Source organism: Atta colombica, unplaced genomic scaffold, assembly GCF_001594045.1.
Source record: "Atta colombica isolate Treedump-2 unplaced genomic scaffold, Acol1.0 scaffold38, whole genome shotgun sequence".
Lineage (NCBI taxonomy): Eukaryota > Metazoa > Arthropoda > Insecta > Hymenoptera > Formicidae > Atta > Atta colombica.
In genome coordinates, this window is record NW_017259490.1 from 4,500,627 (window position 1) to 4,513,126 (window position 12,500).

Consider the following 12,500-nt stretch of genomic DNA (forward strand, 5'->3'; position numbering starts at 1 on the left):
ATAATTTAAAATACTTGTTTAAAAACAGAATTAATACAAATTAAGTTAATTTCTGCGTGAACATTATTATCTACATAAAGATCTGTATACTGAAATAACTAACCATTAATAATACGACATTGAGAGAGATTTGCAACGTTCTAAATAAATAATCGCAAAGTTTTTTTCTACTTTTTCTCGATATATATACACAATTAATCTAGAAGTAAAAGAATCCTTCTTTTAAAGATATAATTATAGAATCTCTAAAATTTCGCAACAGTCTATTGAGTTTTGTTGCTAGTGTAATTAATTTAATTCTATTTCTATGCTATAAAAGAACGTGGAATGTTCTATCACATTTCCTTTTGTAATTCGCTTTTACGCCTTAAACGGTACCGTTTATGATCCATTCTTTTCAAGCAAATTTTATTTAATTGCACTTTGTAGATACTTGCATGAATTAATATTAAGCTCTCATTGTCTTCAGATTGATATTACCACATCTTTGTATAGAAAGATAATTATAGTACCCTAAAATTGTATGACTTGAGAAAATAAAAATACACTTATATATATTGCCTTTAATAAGACATTGATGCGACGTATCTTTATGTATAACTTATATACAATTAACTTTCCCTCAATGAGACTATATCTATTCATCGAACTGCACTAGCTTACTTATATAAATATAAATCGTGTTTATATTATCATATTGACATATCAGTCTTGTATTATCGCGAGATTGTGGAACAATCTCGTTCGTCACTGCCGTCGGAACATTCCAAAAATCCATTACAGACACGTGATTTGGGTAAACACTCTCCGAGAGGACATCTGTGACCTTTGCAGAACTCTACTGCAGACGGTTGGATATCTTTCTGTGTGATGACATAATCGATGTATGACATATAGGAATAAATTTTTGTATAGACACCCGGTCGTTCTCGCCTTCCGCATCCGTAACCATTTGAGGTAATTCCTGATCAAAAAAAGATATTTATATTTAGATGAAGGGACAGAGAAATTTATTTAAATATTCAATTTCATACCTTGTAGTACATAACGATTTTCAAACGGTGATAAGCATACCAAAGGACCACCACTGTCTCCAAGACAGGCGTCTTTGCCACCGTTTTCCAATCCTGCGCAGAGCATTCCATTTGTAATTCTATATAGCGGCAAGAATAGAGTCTTCCTTCGACAATCTTCTGTCGACATGACTGGAATTTGTACTTCTTGCAATGTATCAGCTGTTAAATGTAAATAACAGGATTTATATTATATGAAACCTTTTTAATGTAAGATTACGATCACCTTTGCCAAGATGAATTTATCCTACTTACGAAACACCCTGCCGATTTCATATAACTGACCCCATCCAGTGACCACGCATACAGTCCCAGTGAGTACCGGTGCTTTCGGGAGGCATACTGGTCGTATATAGTCGCTGAAACTAACCGCTCGTTCGAGTCTTATTACGGCTATATCATTGAGGAATACATGATCAACATAATCTGGATGTAGTGATATATAATCCACTCGTAAGAGTTGCTCATGTGGACTTCGGAAACTTCCTCTACGAGTTGCACCGATTCTTGCAACCCAATAGTTATTCTGTGCGCTGCAAGGCAATATTTTCAATTAAAACCTTGAAGCTATATACAAAAAATTCATCTTTCAACTTACTGAGAAAAGCAGTGCCCAGCACTGATAACCCATCTATCATTGATTAAAGCACCACCGCATTGGTAATTACCATCCTTGTATAAAGCTACTTGCCATGGCCAATTGCCCACGGAACTGCTAGCACCACCGACAATCCTGAAAATGATAAAAAGAAAATAATATTTGTTTTAAAATATTCAATTCCGAGTTTCATGCCCGAATGACAGAATTAGTGCAATAATATTTTATGACATACCTTGCGGTCGATGCCACCTGAGTTCTTATTCCGCATTCGAAATTTTTGCATCTTATTTTAAGAACCTCGCCGCTTGGGCACTGAGATGATTTGAAAGACAAAGCTGTTCTATCCGAAAGATCTGATTTATCATACGACAAAGTGTAATAAAATCGGTTCGATGGCGGATTTTGATCTAGCACTTTTTCCACCATTTCATAATCTCTGCAAACAAAGGGCTTTCAGTATAAAAAAATTTGTTATAGAAAAAAATGTACAGAAATTTGACTTTCTTATAGAAATGAATTTGTAAAGAAATTTCTGTTAATCGAGATTTTAACGGTGATATGATACTTACTGATACGTAATGGCCTTGCATGCAGCCTTGGCAAGATCCTCGATGGACCACGTAACTTGACGCACGTGCTGCTCTTGTGTGAGACTATTCGTATTGACAAAACAAAGTTTTCCCCATTTACCATTTTTTCGTATGCTAAGTATTCCTTTATTGTTGTAATTATCGATCTCATTATTGTTATAAACTTTTGCTATTGGAAAGGTTCTTTTGTTATCTTTGATATGCAAATTATTCCCCGGAATCAAACCGTTCCTTAAAACGTTCGAAGACGTTTCTCTACTGGAAACTGCAACTTCGATGTTACTCTCCTCCACATCTCTATTCCGAGTCAACTCTTGATTGATTAATTTCGAAGATAGATTATTCTTGTCGTTTATTAATCTTTCAGATTGTAAATTATCTATGTATAGAGTGGTTGTGTCTTTCTCTGTAATAGAAGATTCTCTGTTTCTCTCGATTACTTGATCGAGACGTTTGACCATCTCGGAATGATTTTTTGATAAGTTTTTTGTCAAGACAAGATCAATTTGTGATTCAGCTATGTTTTCCTCGTGTGTGTTATCTATTAAAGCGGTACATTTCTTTTCATCTTCGCCGCCGGGACAATCGCTAAAACCGTTGCATACCTTATCCGTATCAACACAGGATTTGCTATTACCGCATACGAATTGATCTTCCTCGCACCAATCTATAAAATAAAATTAAACGAGTAAGAAATGAGATGTGAGAAGATTTTTAGCTGACCCTTGAAAGTTAATTGGAGCTAATTGAAATTTAATTAAGTTTAATTTAATTAAGTTTTAATTTACTTAAATTTTATGAGTTATCGTGACAATCCGAATTAAATAATTTTACCGCAATTGCTCTCGTCTGAATAATCCCAACAATCGGCGATACCGTCGCAAATTTTCTGATACAATAGCTGTGTTTTGAGGAAATCAGCGCACGTACAATTAGCCTCGTCCTCCGCGCCTGGACATTCTACTAGCATGTTACAAATCGCGCTGGAGTCTAAGCATTTCCCGTCTTCACAAAGGAAGCCAACGCAACTATCTGTGAAAATATGGTACGAAAATATGGTATTATTATAAGTAGATAATATATTGAAAACATGAATTTTTTTGGATGATGTTATTATATTTTTGATGATTGGTGAAATACACTAAATTACGAATTTTCGGTTTATAGATTGCTTTTTTAATTTATGAATTAATATAAACAGTTGTACAGTTGTTTATCAACTGTCATAAGATCTACTTTTACTGAAATAAGATACATACAAATATTCAAGCACTTATTAATATAGAATAATGGAAAAAAAGTAAAAAATATATTTTACGAATTTATATCATCAAATATGATGGTACGTGAAAAAATTTATGCAACAAGAATAAGAAAAAAATTTAATTTTTAATGTAATTCAATATGATTGTAGTAAAAAAACTACAGAAGCTACCCAAGCTCTGCGAATTAATACTTTTCCACTCGCCTATATTAGTTTTGCTAAGTTTTTGGATTGTTGGTACTGTATGTGTGTGTCTCGTATGTGTGTGTGTCTCGTTCTCTTCCTTGTTTAATATTTTAGTAAATATTTCCACACCGTCCCGACTTAATGTAAATTCCGAACTCGCGTTCTTTAGAGTCTCATTTCCAGTCACAACATCAGCGATTTTCTTCAGCTCTTCAATATCTAACGATAGCGCGTGGTCTTGAGATTGCAATATCTCGCTCAAGTTTAAATTGTTCCTAGTAATTTGTATGAGATCGTCATTCATTTTGATTTGCGCGAGTTTCTTGAGCTTTTCCAACAGAATTCTATTCTCTTCGAGTGACATTTTTCTGTTCGACGTCTGCATCGTCCTTAGGTTCGCCGCTGATAAAAGTGGCCGTTTCTGAATTAACGAAAGTGTCGTCTCCGTTGTGTTGACAGTCGATTCGGATGATTTATCTGCTTCATCGTTCGAAGATTTCTCCGAATGAACAATTGGATTAGTGGAATTGGTGACGATGAATTTCAAAATGACTGGATCGTTTTTAATGTTGGAGGACACTCTGGTACTGATGGAAGTCACGACTTCGACTATTTGTTCCACTATAGTGCTTTTATAATTTGAGTTCTTCTCATCGGATTTTGTAGAGTTTCGGATCTTGTGCGAAGAGGTAGCTTCAGATGTGGATTCAGTATTCGTGTCTCTGTCATGCATGTAATCGCGCACTCCAAATAATTGCTCCAAAAGAGTCGTATCAGGAAAGTTGATTTTTGGTTTTGGTCGCATCGGCCTACCAATTCCCGTGTTGCTTTTGATAGGCGCCAACGTCACGAGATTTTCTACTACATAAGCTTTTAAAGTCTCGTTATAAATCTTTTTTTTTTGTAATTCATCATTGTTGACTGTCACTTCATCCGCGTGTGACTCCCAGTTTTCTTCCGATTCACCAGGCGTATGCTTGACAGTATCGATTTCGACGAAGGTTGAATTTCTCGATATGCCTCTCTTACCGCTCGAATCTTTGGCGATTAATTTTGGCTCTGAGTAACTCTCCGTTGTGCTAAAGTACGATTTATTATCATCTTTTATGATATTTGGCTCTGTCAACGTAATTTGTCCATTTTGTAGCTGGATCATCGTATCGTCGTGCTCTACAATAGAAGTTTCTACTTCGACGATTCTCTTTGGTGGTAATGGCGTCAGAACTTTGTCTTGAAACAATTTTTTATCAGTGGACGTATCATCCGAAAGAGGTGGAGCATCCAAGTTATCAAAAGGAACGTTGATATTATAATTTACTACGGACGTAATTTTGTCGACGGGTATCGTGTGTCTAAAAGGTTTCGTTGTTGCTGGATTCTCAATCAAGCTGGATCCGAGACTACCACCATTTAAATTAGGAGTATTGTAACTTGTATAAATTGGTTGTTTTTGATTAATATTAACCTTCCTATTCCGCAACATGTCTTCATCTGTGGTCAGAATACTGCTTCCTCTGTATCGATTCTTCGCTTCTAATTCGATTTCCGTATCTAGTATAGGTTCTGCTACACCAACACCACTCGTGAGCGAGTCATTCATAATTTTCTCTCTCTTAGACTCCATCGTCGATGCTGAATTATCAAACTTTGTTTCCACTTTTTGAGTAGCGTTTGAATTTTTATGTTTTTCTTGAAAGGCATTATTTTGTATTGAAATATTTTCGGGGACTCTGCGAGTCATCGAGCTCTCAGAGTTAGAGAGAGAGAGAGAAGTTATTCTTTCATTGCCATCATATGATGAAGCTTTTAATTTGACATTGTACATTTCCGAAGGCAGCTGACCAGCGACTTCAATATCTAGTTTTTCATGATTGTTTGATTTAGTTAAACCTGGATCGATTCGATCCCGCGGAAAATCGGTGTTGTCGATATCGAAGGTATTTATCTCGGATACATCATGAAAATTAACAGAATCTAACGGTAACGTTGATGTTGTGCTAGTTTCATCATTAGACATTTTAACGTTATCATGAAAATCACTCGTCCTCGAAATGGCTGTCCGCGTGGTCGACTCTGTATAACTGGTTTTTCTGACATCGTCGTTAGGTAACAACTTGAATTCCGTGTTTACATATCCTGGCACAATCGGTTTCCATGGTGAATTATTCTCAAAATCTGGATTGAGAAAATCTTTGAAAATATTCAAATCGTTACGAACGGTTGTGGTTCCTGAAGGCGTAGTTTTCATTTCATTCTCCTGTTTTTCGTTCAATTTATCTTTATTAATCATAGCTGTTGTGGATTTTGTGAACAATGTCGAAGGTTCGTCAGTTGGCGAAGATTCCACGCGATTGAGTACTTTTTCTGATGTCGTGGTGTGTTTTTGCAATGGCGTTCTCCTAGTAGTAGCTAATCCTTTGTTATCTATTATTGGCTCGGATATTCCTTTAGTTGAATTTTCTGCGGTAATATTAATTTTTGTTGCTCTGTAGGTACCCTGGATAGTTGGAATGTTGTTAAAGTCTATATTCGGTTCGCTGTCGATCTTGATTGGTTTTGTTTTTGATTTTGAACTCATAATCAAGCTGCTATTTCTATTTGGTCGTAATAAACCATTTTTAGTAATCATAGTATGTTTCTGCTGCCCTTGTTTCTGATTCACGATATTTTCTTGATTTATTCCTGGAATTTTTATAAAGAATTTTTACAAAGAATTTTTATTCGGAACTGACTTTATTTGATCAAGAACAAATAAATGAAGCAATAAGCAATTTTGATTTAGACGGTTTCGATTTGGATTATGCGTACATGAATTGCAATATTTGTAACTAAACGAATTTTGCTAGAAGTTAATGGATAGACTAATAAATTATGTTAATTGCAAAATATAATAATGTGTAAGAGGAAGAATGAGTAAAACATGTTTGTGGAAAAAAATATAAAAATGAAGAAAAATTTTAATAATTTGAAAATAAGAAGGATTTAAATGAAAAGTAGAAATAAAAAAAGAATAAATAAGAAAAACTGAATAATCGACGCGAGAAAATAAGTAGCAGAAATACGAAAATCTATAATTAAAATTTTAATGCTTTTGTGCAGTTTTACCTAAAGCTGATTCATTAAACTTATCGCTACTCACTTTTCACTGATGTAGACGTGAGATCTAATTCCATATCTTTGAATAATGATGATATAGAGTATGTTTCCTTGGCAATAATGTCTTGGATGGTGTCTTCAACATTTATGATCGACCGTGGTATCTTCCTTCGATCGAGATACAATCTGAAGAAAACTTTCAAAGTCCCATTCTCAAACTTGTCTATCATAGTTTGTTTGTAAGATAAACCGAGCACGCTTCTCCTAAATAGAAGCTCAAAAATATTTTTGAATTTTCGTTCTTTTTCTCGGAAGACCATGCTTGTGTTAAGTTTTAACATGGGATTATACCTCTCGCCTCTTATTATTCTGATGCTACACGAAAATCCAATGATAGCTGTAACCGAGAAACGGTAAGATTGAAACGTGAAGGTATTTCGCTATTTGTTATGTGTGTTATTTAAATATAGAAAACTCACCATTTTTAGAATCTGTTCGAAAAGCTGAAACATTTAATTAATAATAATTAGTTTAATTAATAATAATAATTAGTTATTTTATTATTTGATTTACTTTGAATTCTATACAAAAATTAAACATTTTTTTTAAGAAGTTTTTAAATTTATTTGTCTACTTTTATAATTTTTTTACATACACAAAACTTTTATATAAAATTTAATTAAGCAACTTAATGGATGATAAATTCAACATTTTCAACGTACCACCCATCCACAGAGCTAATCCAGCAATTGCCAGAACTACGACCAAGACTAACATAGCTGATATAATTAACATGGCACTGCCAAACCTCCATGTAGTATTACCATTTCTTCGTGTTACTGATGCCTTGGACCAAGGTGATCTTGGCGACAAATAATAGTCATTCTGTAACGAGGATCATTAATCTTAATATTATTTTTTATTTATTGATTGTTTCTAAATGATTAAACATGTTTTTAAATCTTGATTTAAAAGATTATTTAAAATAAAATTTTACAAATTTCTCAATTTGTTATTACAATTGCATAACGAAACATATTATGTAATGGTATCTTTTTTATAATACGTTTTCCGATAAATACGTGCGCACATTTTTTCTTATTTTTTGTAAGAGATATAATTTCTTAATGTCCTTTATTTTCATCTGATTCATTCGTAGCGAAGCGAGACAGGTGGCACGCGACTTATCGCTGAATAATATATATATATATATATATGCTATAAATATAAACGTGTACAGTAATCCTGTTAACGGTACCACTGGCAGCACGGAATGCATATATAAGAAGAAATTTTCGAAGTGTCGAGATGGAAACGTTCAGCTTTGCTCGACTTGTCGGATGGGATCGCGTAGAAAATTCATAATATTTCGTCTAGCGGTAAATGTGCCATACGCAAGTGTTGTGCATTTTCAAGCACTGCTTGCTTTTCAAGGCTGCTTTCATAAAAATTGAAACGGTTAAGTGTTCCTCGTAAGATCTAAATGATATTTCCGATGTTTCCGGTTGCTTTCGAATAAACATTACAAAACTTTAATCAGCTCATAAGAAAAAAAAGTTGTTAGATATAAAATAAATTTAGGTCAAAATTGAATATGTCGATCTTCAAAAATCTTAATTTTTAGTGGATTTTAAGTGTTAATTAATTTAAGGTTGTCTAAAACATATGCTTGTGATCTCATCTATGAAGCTGCAAATTAATAGTAAAAGTATTTAATGTTTTCAATGTTTGTATTTTAATGAAGAACGTGAGAGAGAGAGAGAGAGAGAGAGAGAGAGAGAGAGAGAGAGAGATTTATATTACAGCAAGAAATATGCTAAAAACAATTATTTGCAATGATAAGTTATGTTTCTTATTAACAAGAATCTCAGAAAATGTTGGGCTTAGAAAGAATTTTTTAGAAAGAAGTATTTATGACGATATTAGATTCCGTTTGCGTTCGTCGTCAAATTATTAAGTGCAAGACATACATTTTATACGCGTCCTCGCATCTTGTTCAAACAGGTGGAATCTCGAATGAAATCGACCATATCGAATGCGATGTCCAGATATAAAGAAGGAACCGTTAGAAACTTATAGATTGTCACGATTTCATAAAAAATATTCCGTTCATCTTTTATTTTTCTTTACATGCAGTTCTTTGCGCATTATGTTATTGCTCGAATTATTATTTTGAAAATAAAAAAGATGCACTAATTTTATTCAATATTTAGAATATACTAAAAAATTACTGATATTTTATAAAACAATCTTAAAATGTAACATGTTCATCAGAGAGAAAACTGTTAGTCCGAATTATCTGCGATATTTTTTCTAATGTATCCTTTCATCTTTTTTTGTATATATTCCTTTATATTTTTAGTGTATCCGTTTATCTTTATTTTATTGAATTAAAATAAGCGTTAAACTGATTTGTAATTATTTCAGATTTGTCATTATTATCACGATGATGATATTATCAATTCACGGTAGCGTAGATAATATGAAGCGCGATATAGTTTTAATTTATTGCATGTTACTTATTTATATTTTTCTTATGATGTCGCAATTACTCATAAAATATTTGCGGTGCATAATTTTTTTTTTCTTAAATCAATATTTTGTGAAAGTTGTAAAAAATAAATTGCAGAAATAAATTTACTTAGTAATTTGTATTTCATTTTTAAGATATTGTATTGGTGAAAATGAGCAATGCATGAAAATAAGCAAATTAGCACATGCATATGATGACGTGTCGTTTTGCTAACAGTATACAATTTTACTTTAAAGTCGTACTGATTTTGTTATCATTTCTATTTCACTACTTCATCAATTTCACTACTTCATCAACGATAATTTTGTTTTAGAAGGTACTGTTACAAATGAGAAAAATATTTGATAATTAAATATTATATAATTGTAATTATTTCAGGTTTCTTGTTTCTTTTTTTAATTAATGCTAAAAAAAATATTTCTACAGGTATTTCTCTTAATTTTTGAAATATATAAAAAAAATCAATCTCAAATTTAAATATCAAAGAGAAAACTGTTAGCCCGAATTATATCTGCGATATTCTTTCTAATGTATCCTTTCATCTTTTGTAATATATTCCTTTATCTTTTTAGTGTATCTTTTATCTTTTTAGTGTATCTTTTATCTTTTTAGTGTATCTTTTATCTTTTTAGTGTATCCTTTTATCTTTTTTTATTATTTCCTCTCATATTCTTCAAAGATGCAGGCCGTAAGAATAATCCTCGGCGGTACTTAAGTAGCGTTGCCGAGCATATCCAACTATGTGGATCACAAAGCGTGGTAACAGCTATGCGATTCTTGAAAAGGCTGTTACCTTCGCCGCCTTATGAAAATTTTATAACTATATAAATAACATTTCAAATGACACTCAGGCTGCTAACTATCAACCATTCGCCAAGGATTCAGTTAATTAAAGAACGATGGAGAAACAAGAATGATAGAAACAAGATTCACGGATTGCTATGAAGAAGATAGGAACACATTGCGAAAATTTCTGCTAATAGTACAGCGCAGAGCACGAGGGCTAATATTTGAAGACGTTAAGAAATTTGACCTCGGATCATAAATAATAGTTTGAGGAAGGTGCCGGTGTACGCAATTGTCCGTGTGCGTACCATGACCTGGACGAAGTCAATGCGCGGCCTTCGTAGGGGCAGCACGAAGAAAACGCGAGAAGATGCGAGTATGAGCAACTTTGCTGAGTGCAAAGATCCTTCAAGGACGCTCCCGCAATTCTCGTCCTTGTCTGGTTTAATAAGGGTCCCTAGGAACGTGTATATACCTGAAACTGGTACACACAGATCGTAACGCCTGTCCAGGGCCGAGCCTTGGGAAGTCGCATTATCTGTGCCAGACGATTCAAGTCAAAGTATAATTTCATTTACAAATAATCACGATTGGCATGCTTGGCTATTTAAAAAAAATGTGTCAATTACATATCGCATAAGAAGTTGAAAACATTCCGCAGATAATACTTTGTATTATCTTAAATCGACTCGGAAAGATCCTCGCAACAGGAATCGATCGAATATGTACGGACGTCGGTAAATCAGTTGGAAAGATTTATTGTCAGTATCATTATCTTTGTGATTCTCGCAAGATCTTTACGATATGCAAATATGTATATTTCAACAATACAATAGACAACGAGTTGAATCGCCGTGTTCTTAATTCGTATTTCACGCAAGAATTTCCTTACACCGAAAGCTTAAGCTTCACGCGAGCTTTGCTGGAGGAAGTACGATGATATCTAAAGCAGAAGTACGTATATGGGAACTTCCTTCGTTTGTTTTGTGGATACATATCATTGGATTATTTTATATAATCGCTCATTAGTATTTCATAAACGTTACTGGCAATGTAATTCCCGCGTTTAAATTTATCAAGTTCTCAAGAATACATAGAGAAAGAAAAAGACAAAGAGAGAATACAGTTATAATTTGTTCCATTATATGGATATTTTCGCGATACTTCCGTGAGATTTCATATCAGTAAAAATTTTTCCGTCTATACTGGAGATTACAATCATTTACATAATTCGATTAGAAAAATGACAGATCATCGTCTGTCGTATTCCATAGTTCCAAGGTTAAGTTACTTATTATACGGATCTTCGAAGCTACATTATATAATGATATAAAATCAAGATTGATTCTCCATCTTCAAGAATCAGTTAAATATTACTTCCATAATATTCCTGCGAATTTAAAATTTTCAACCGTCAAGATTTGTCAACGCTCAATTCATCACAAGATTGAGATTGCTATTAAATTATTTTCTCTTTATGATAGGACACTTTTTATATACCGTCATACATTCATATTCTAGGTACGTTGAACCTAACTGTCAACTATTATAGTAATTCTGAGAATAAATAAAGGCGTGTCTGGACACGTAATTCCTTATTTCATCGTAATTCACCTCGCGGCTCATTAACGAAGAGACTTAATTATCATTTAATCGATGTTCCGGAGCCGCCTAAACGTGCGCGCGATGAACAATTCAAATATTATCCATAAATATTATCCATCGTTAGCGCGAGTAAGTGCGTAAGTGCGAAGCACGTTGCGTGCACGCGTACAATCAATACATGCGAGAGATCCGTTTTTTCTAATGATACGTTGAGCGTTACTGGCCACACGATTTGAGTTCATATTCCAGTTTTCTCGGCTGCGAGGGTGCATCTCATCAGGGATGATTATCGTACATAATACAATTTATCGCGAGTAAAGTGCATCGCTATCATCGCAATTATCGCTCATTCGTTGACTTGATAACGGTATCGTTGTGTATAAGTTGCGAACGTGTTGGGTGATCGGGTTTAAACAGCCAATTAAGCGAATGGTATGGAATGTGGGTTTTGGCATAAAAAAAAAAACTTAAAACGGAAATAATCCCTATATGAGTATGTTTCTAATAATTTGAAAGATCGTAAGATAAGTAAATGAAGTCGTCAAGAAAGATTTTTTTCTAATTCGTAAGATAAATAAATAAAGTTAAAAAAAAGTTATCGAAATCTAAATATTTTTTATTTAATATTATAAGGGAACGTCTCAAATATATATGAAAATAGAATGGATTATTAGTTGCGAAATTAGAAATTCATAGAATTCATCAACTCCTATGTTTCTTAAAATAGTTATATGTGCGTGTGTATATGTGTAATTATATATATATA

At 33.3% G+C, this 12,500-nt stretch overlaps 1 protein-coding gene across 1 annotated transcript in view; it reads right to left on the reverse strand.

Moving 5' to 3' along the window:
* Positions 1-585: 585 nt before the first annotated feature.
* LOC108691001 overlaps positions 586-12,500 on the reverse strand; it is a 13,958-nt gene continuing 2,043 nt past the window's right edge. Inside the window, exons 2-12 of the mRNA XM_018198597.1 lie at positions 7,533-7,695; positions 7,290-7,313; positions 6,854-7,207; positions 3,733-6,396; positions 3,099-3,296; positions 2,244-2,931; positions 1,907-2,110; positions 1,672-1,806; positions 1,329-1,606; positions 1,035-1,235; positions 586-964 (exon numbers count right to left, since the gene is read on the reverse strand). Of these exons, the coding sequence (XP_018054086.1) occupies positions 717-964; positions 1,035-1,235; positions 1,329-1,606; positions 1,672-1,806; positions 1,907-2,110; positions 2,244-2,931; positions 3,099-3,296; positions 3,733-6,396; positions 6,854-7,207; positions 7,290-7,313; positions 7,533-7,695 (5,157 nt within the window). The 3' untranslated portion in view covers positions 586-716. The remainder of the gene's footprint in view (positions 965-1,034; positions 1,236-1,328; positions 1,607-1,671; positions 1,807-1,906; positions 2,111-2,243; positions 2,932-3,098; positions 3,297-3,732; positions 6,397-6,853; positions 7,208-7,289; positions 7,314-7,532; positions 7,696-12,500) is intronic.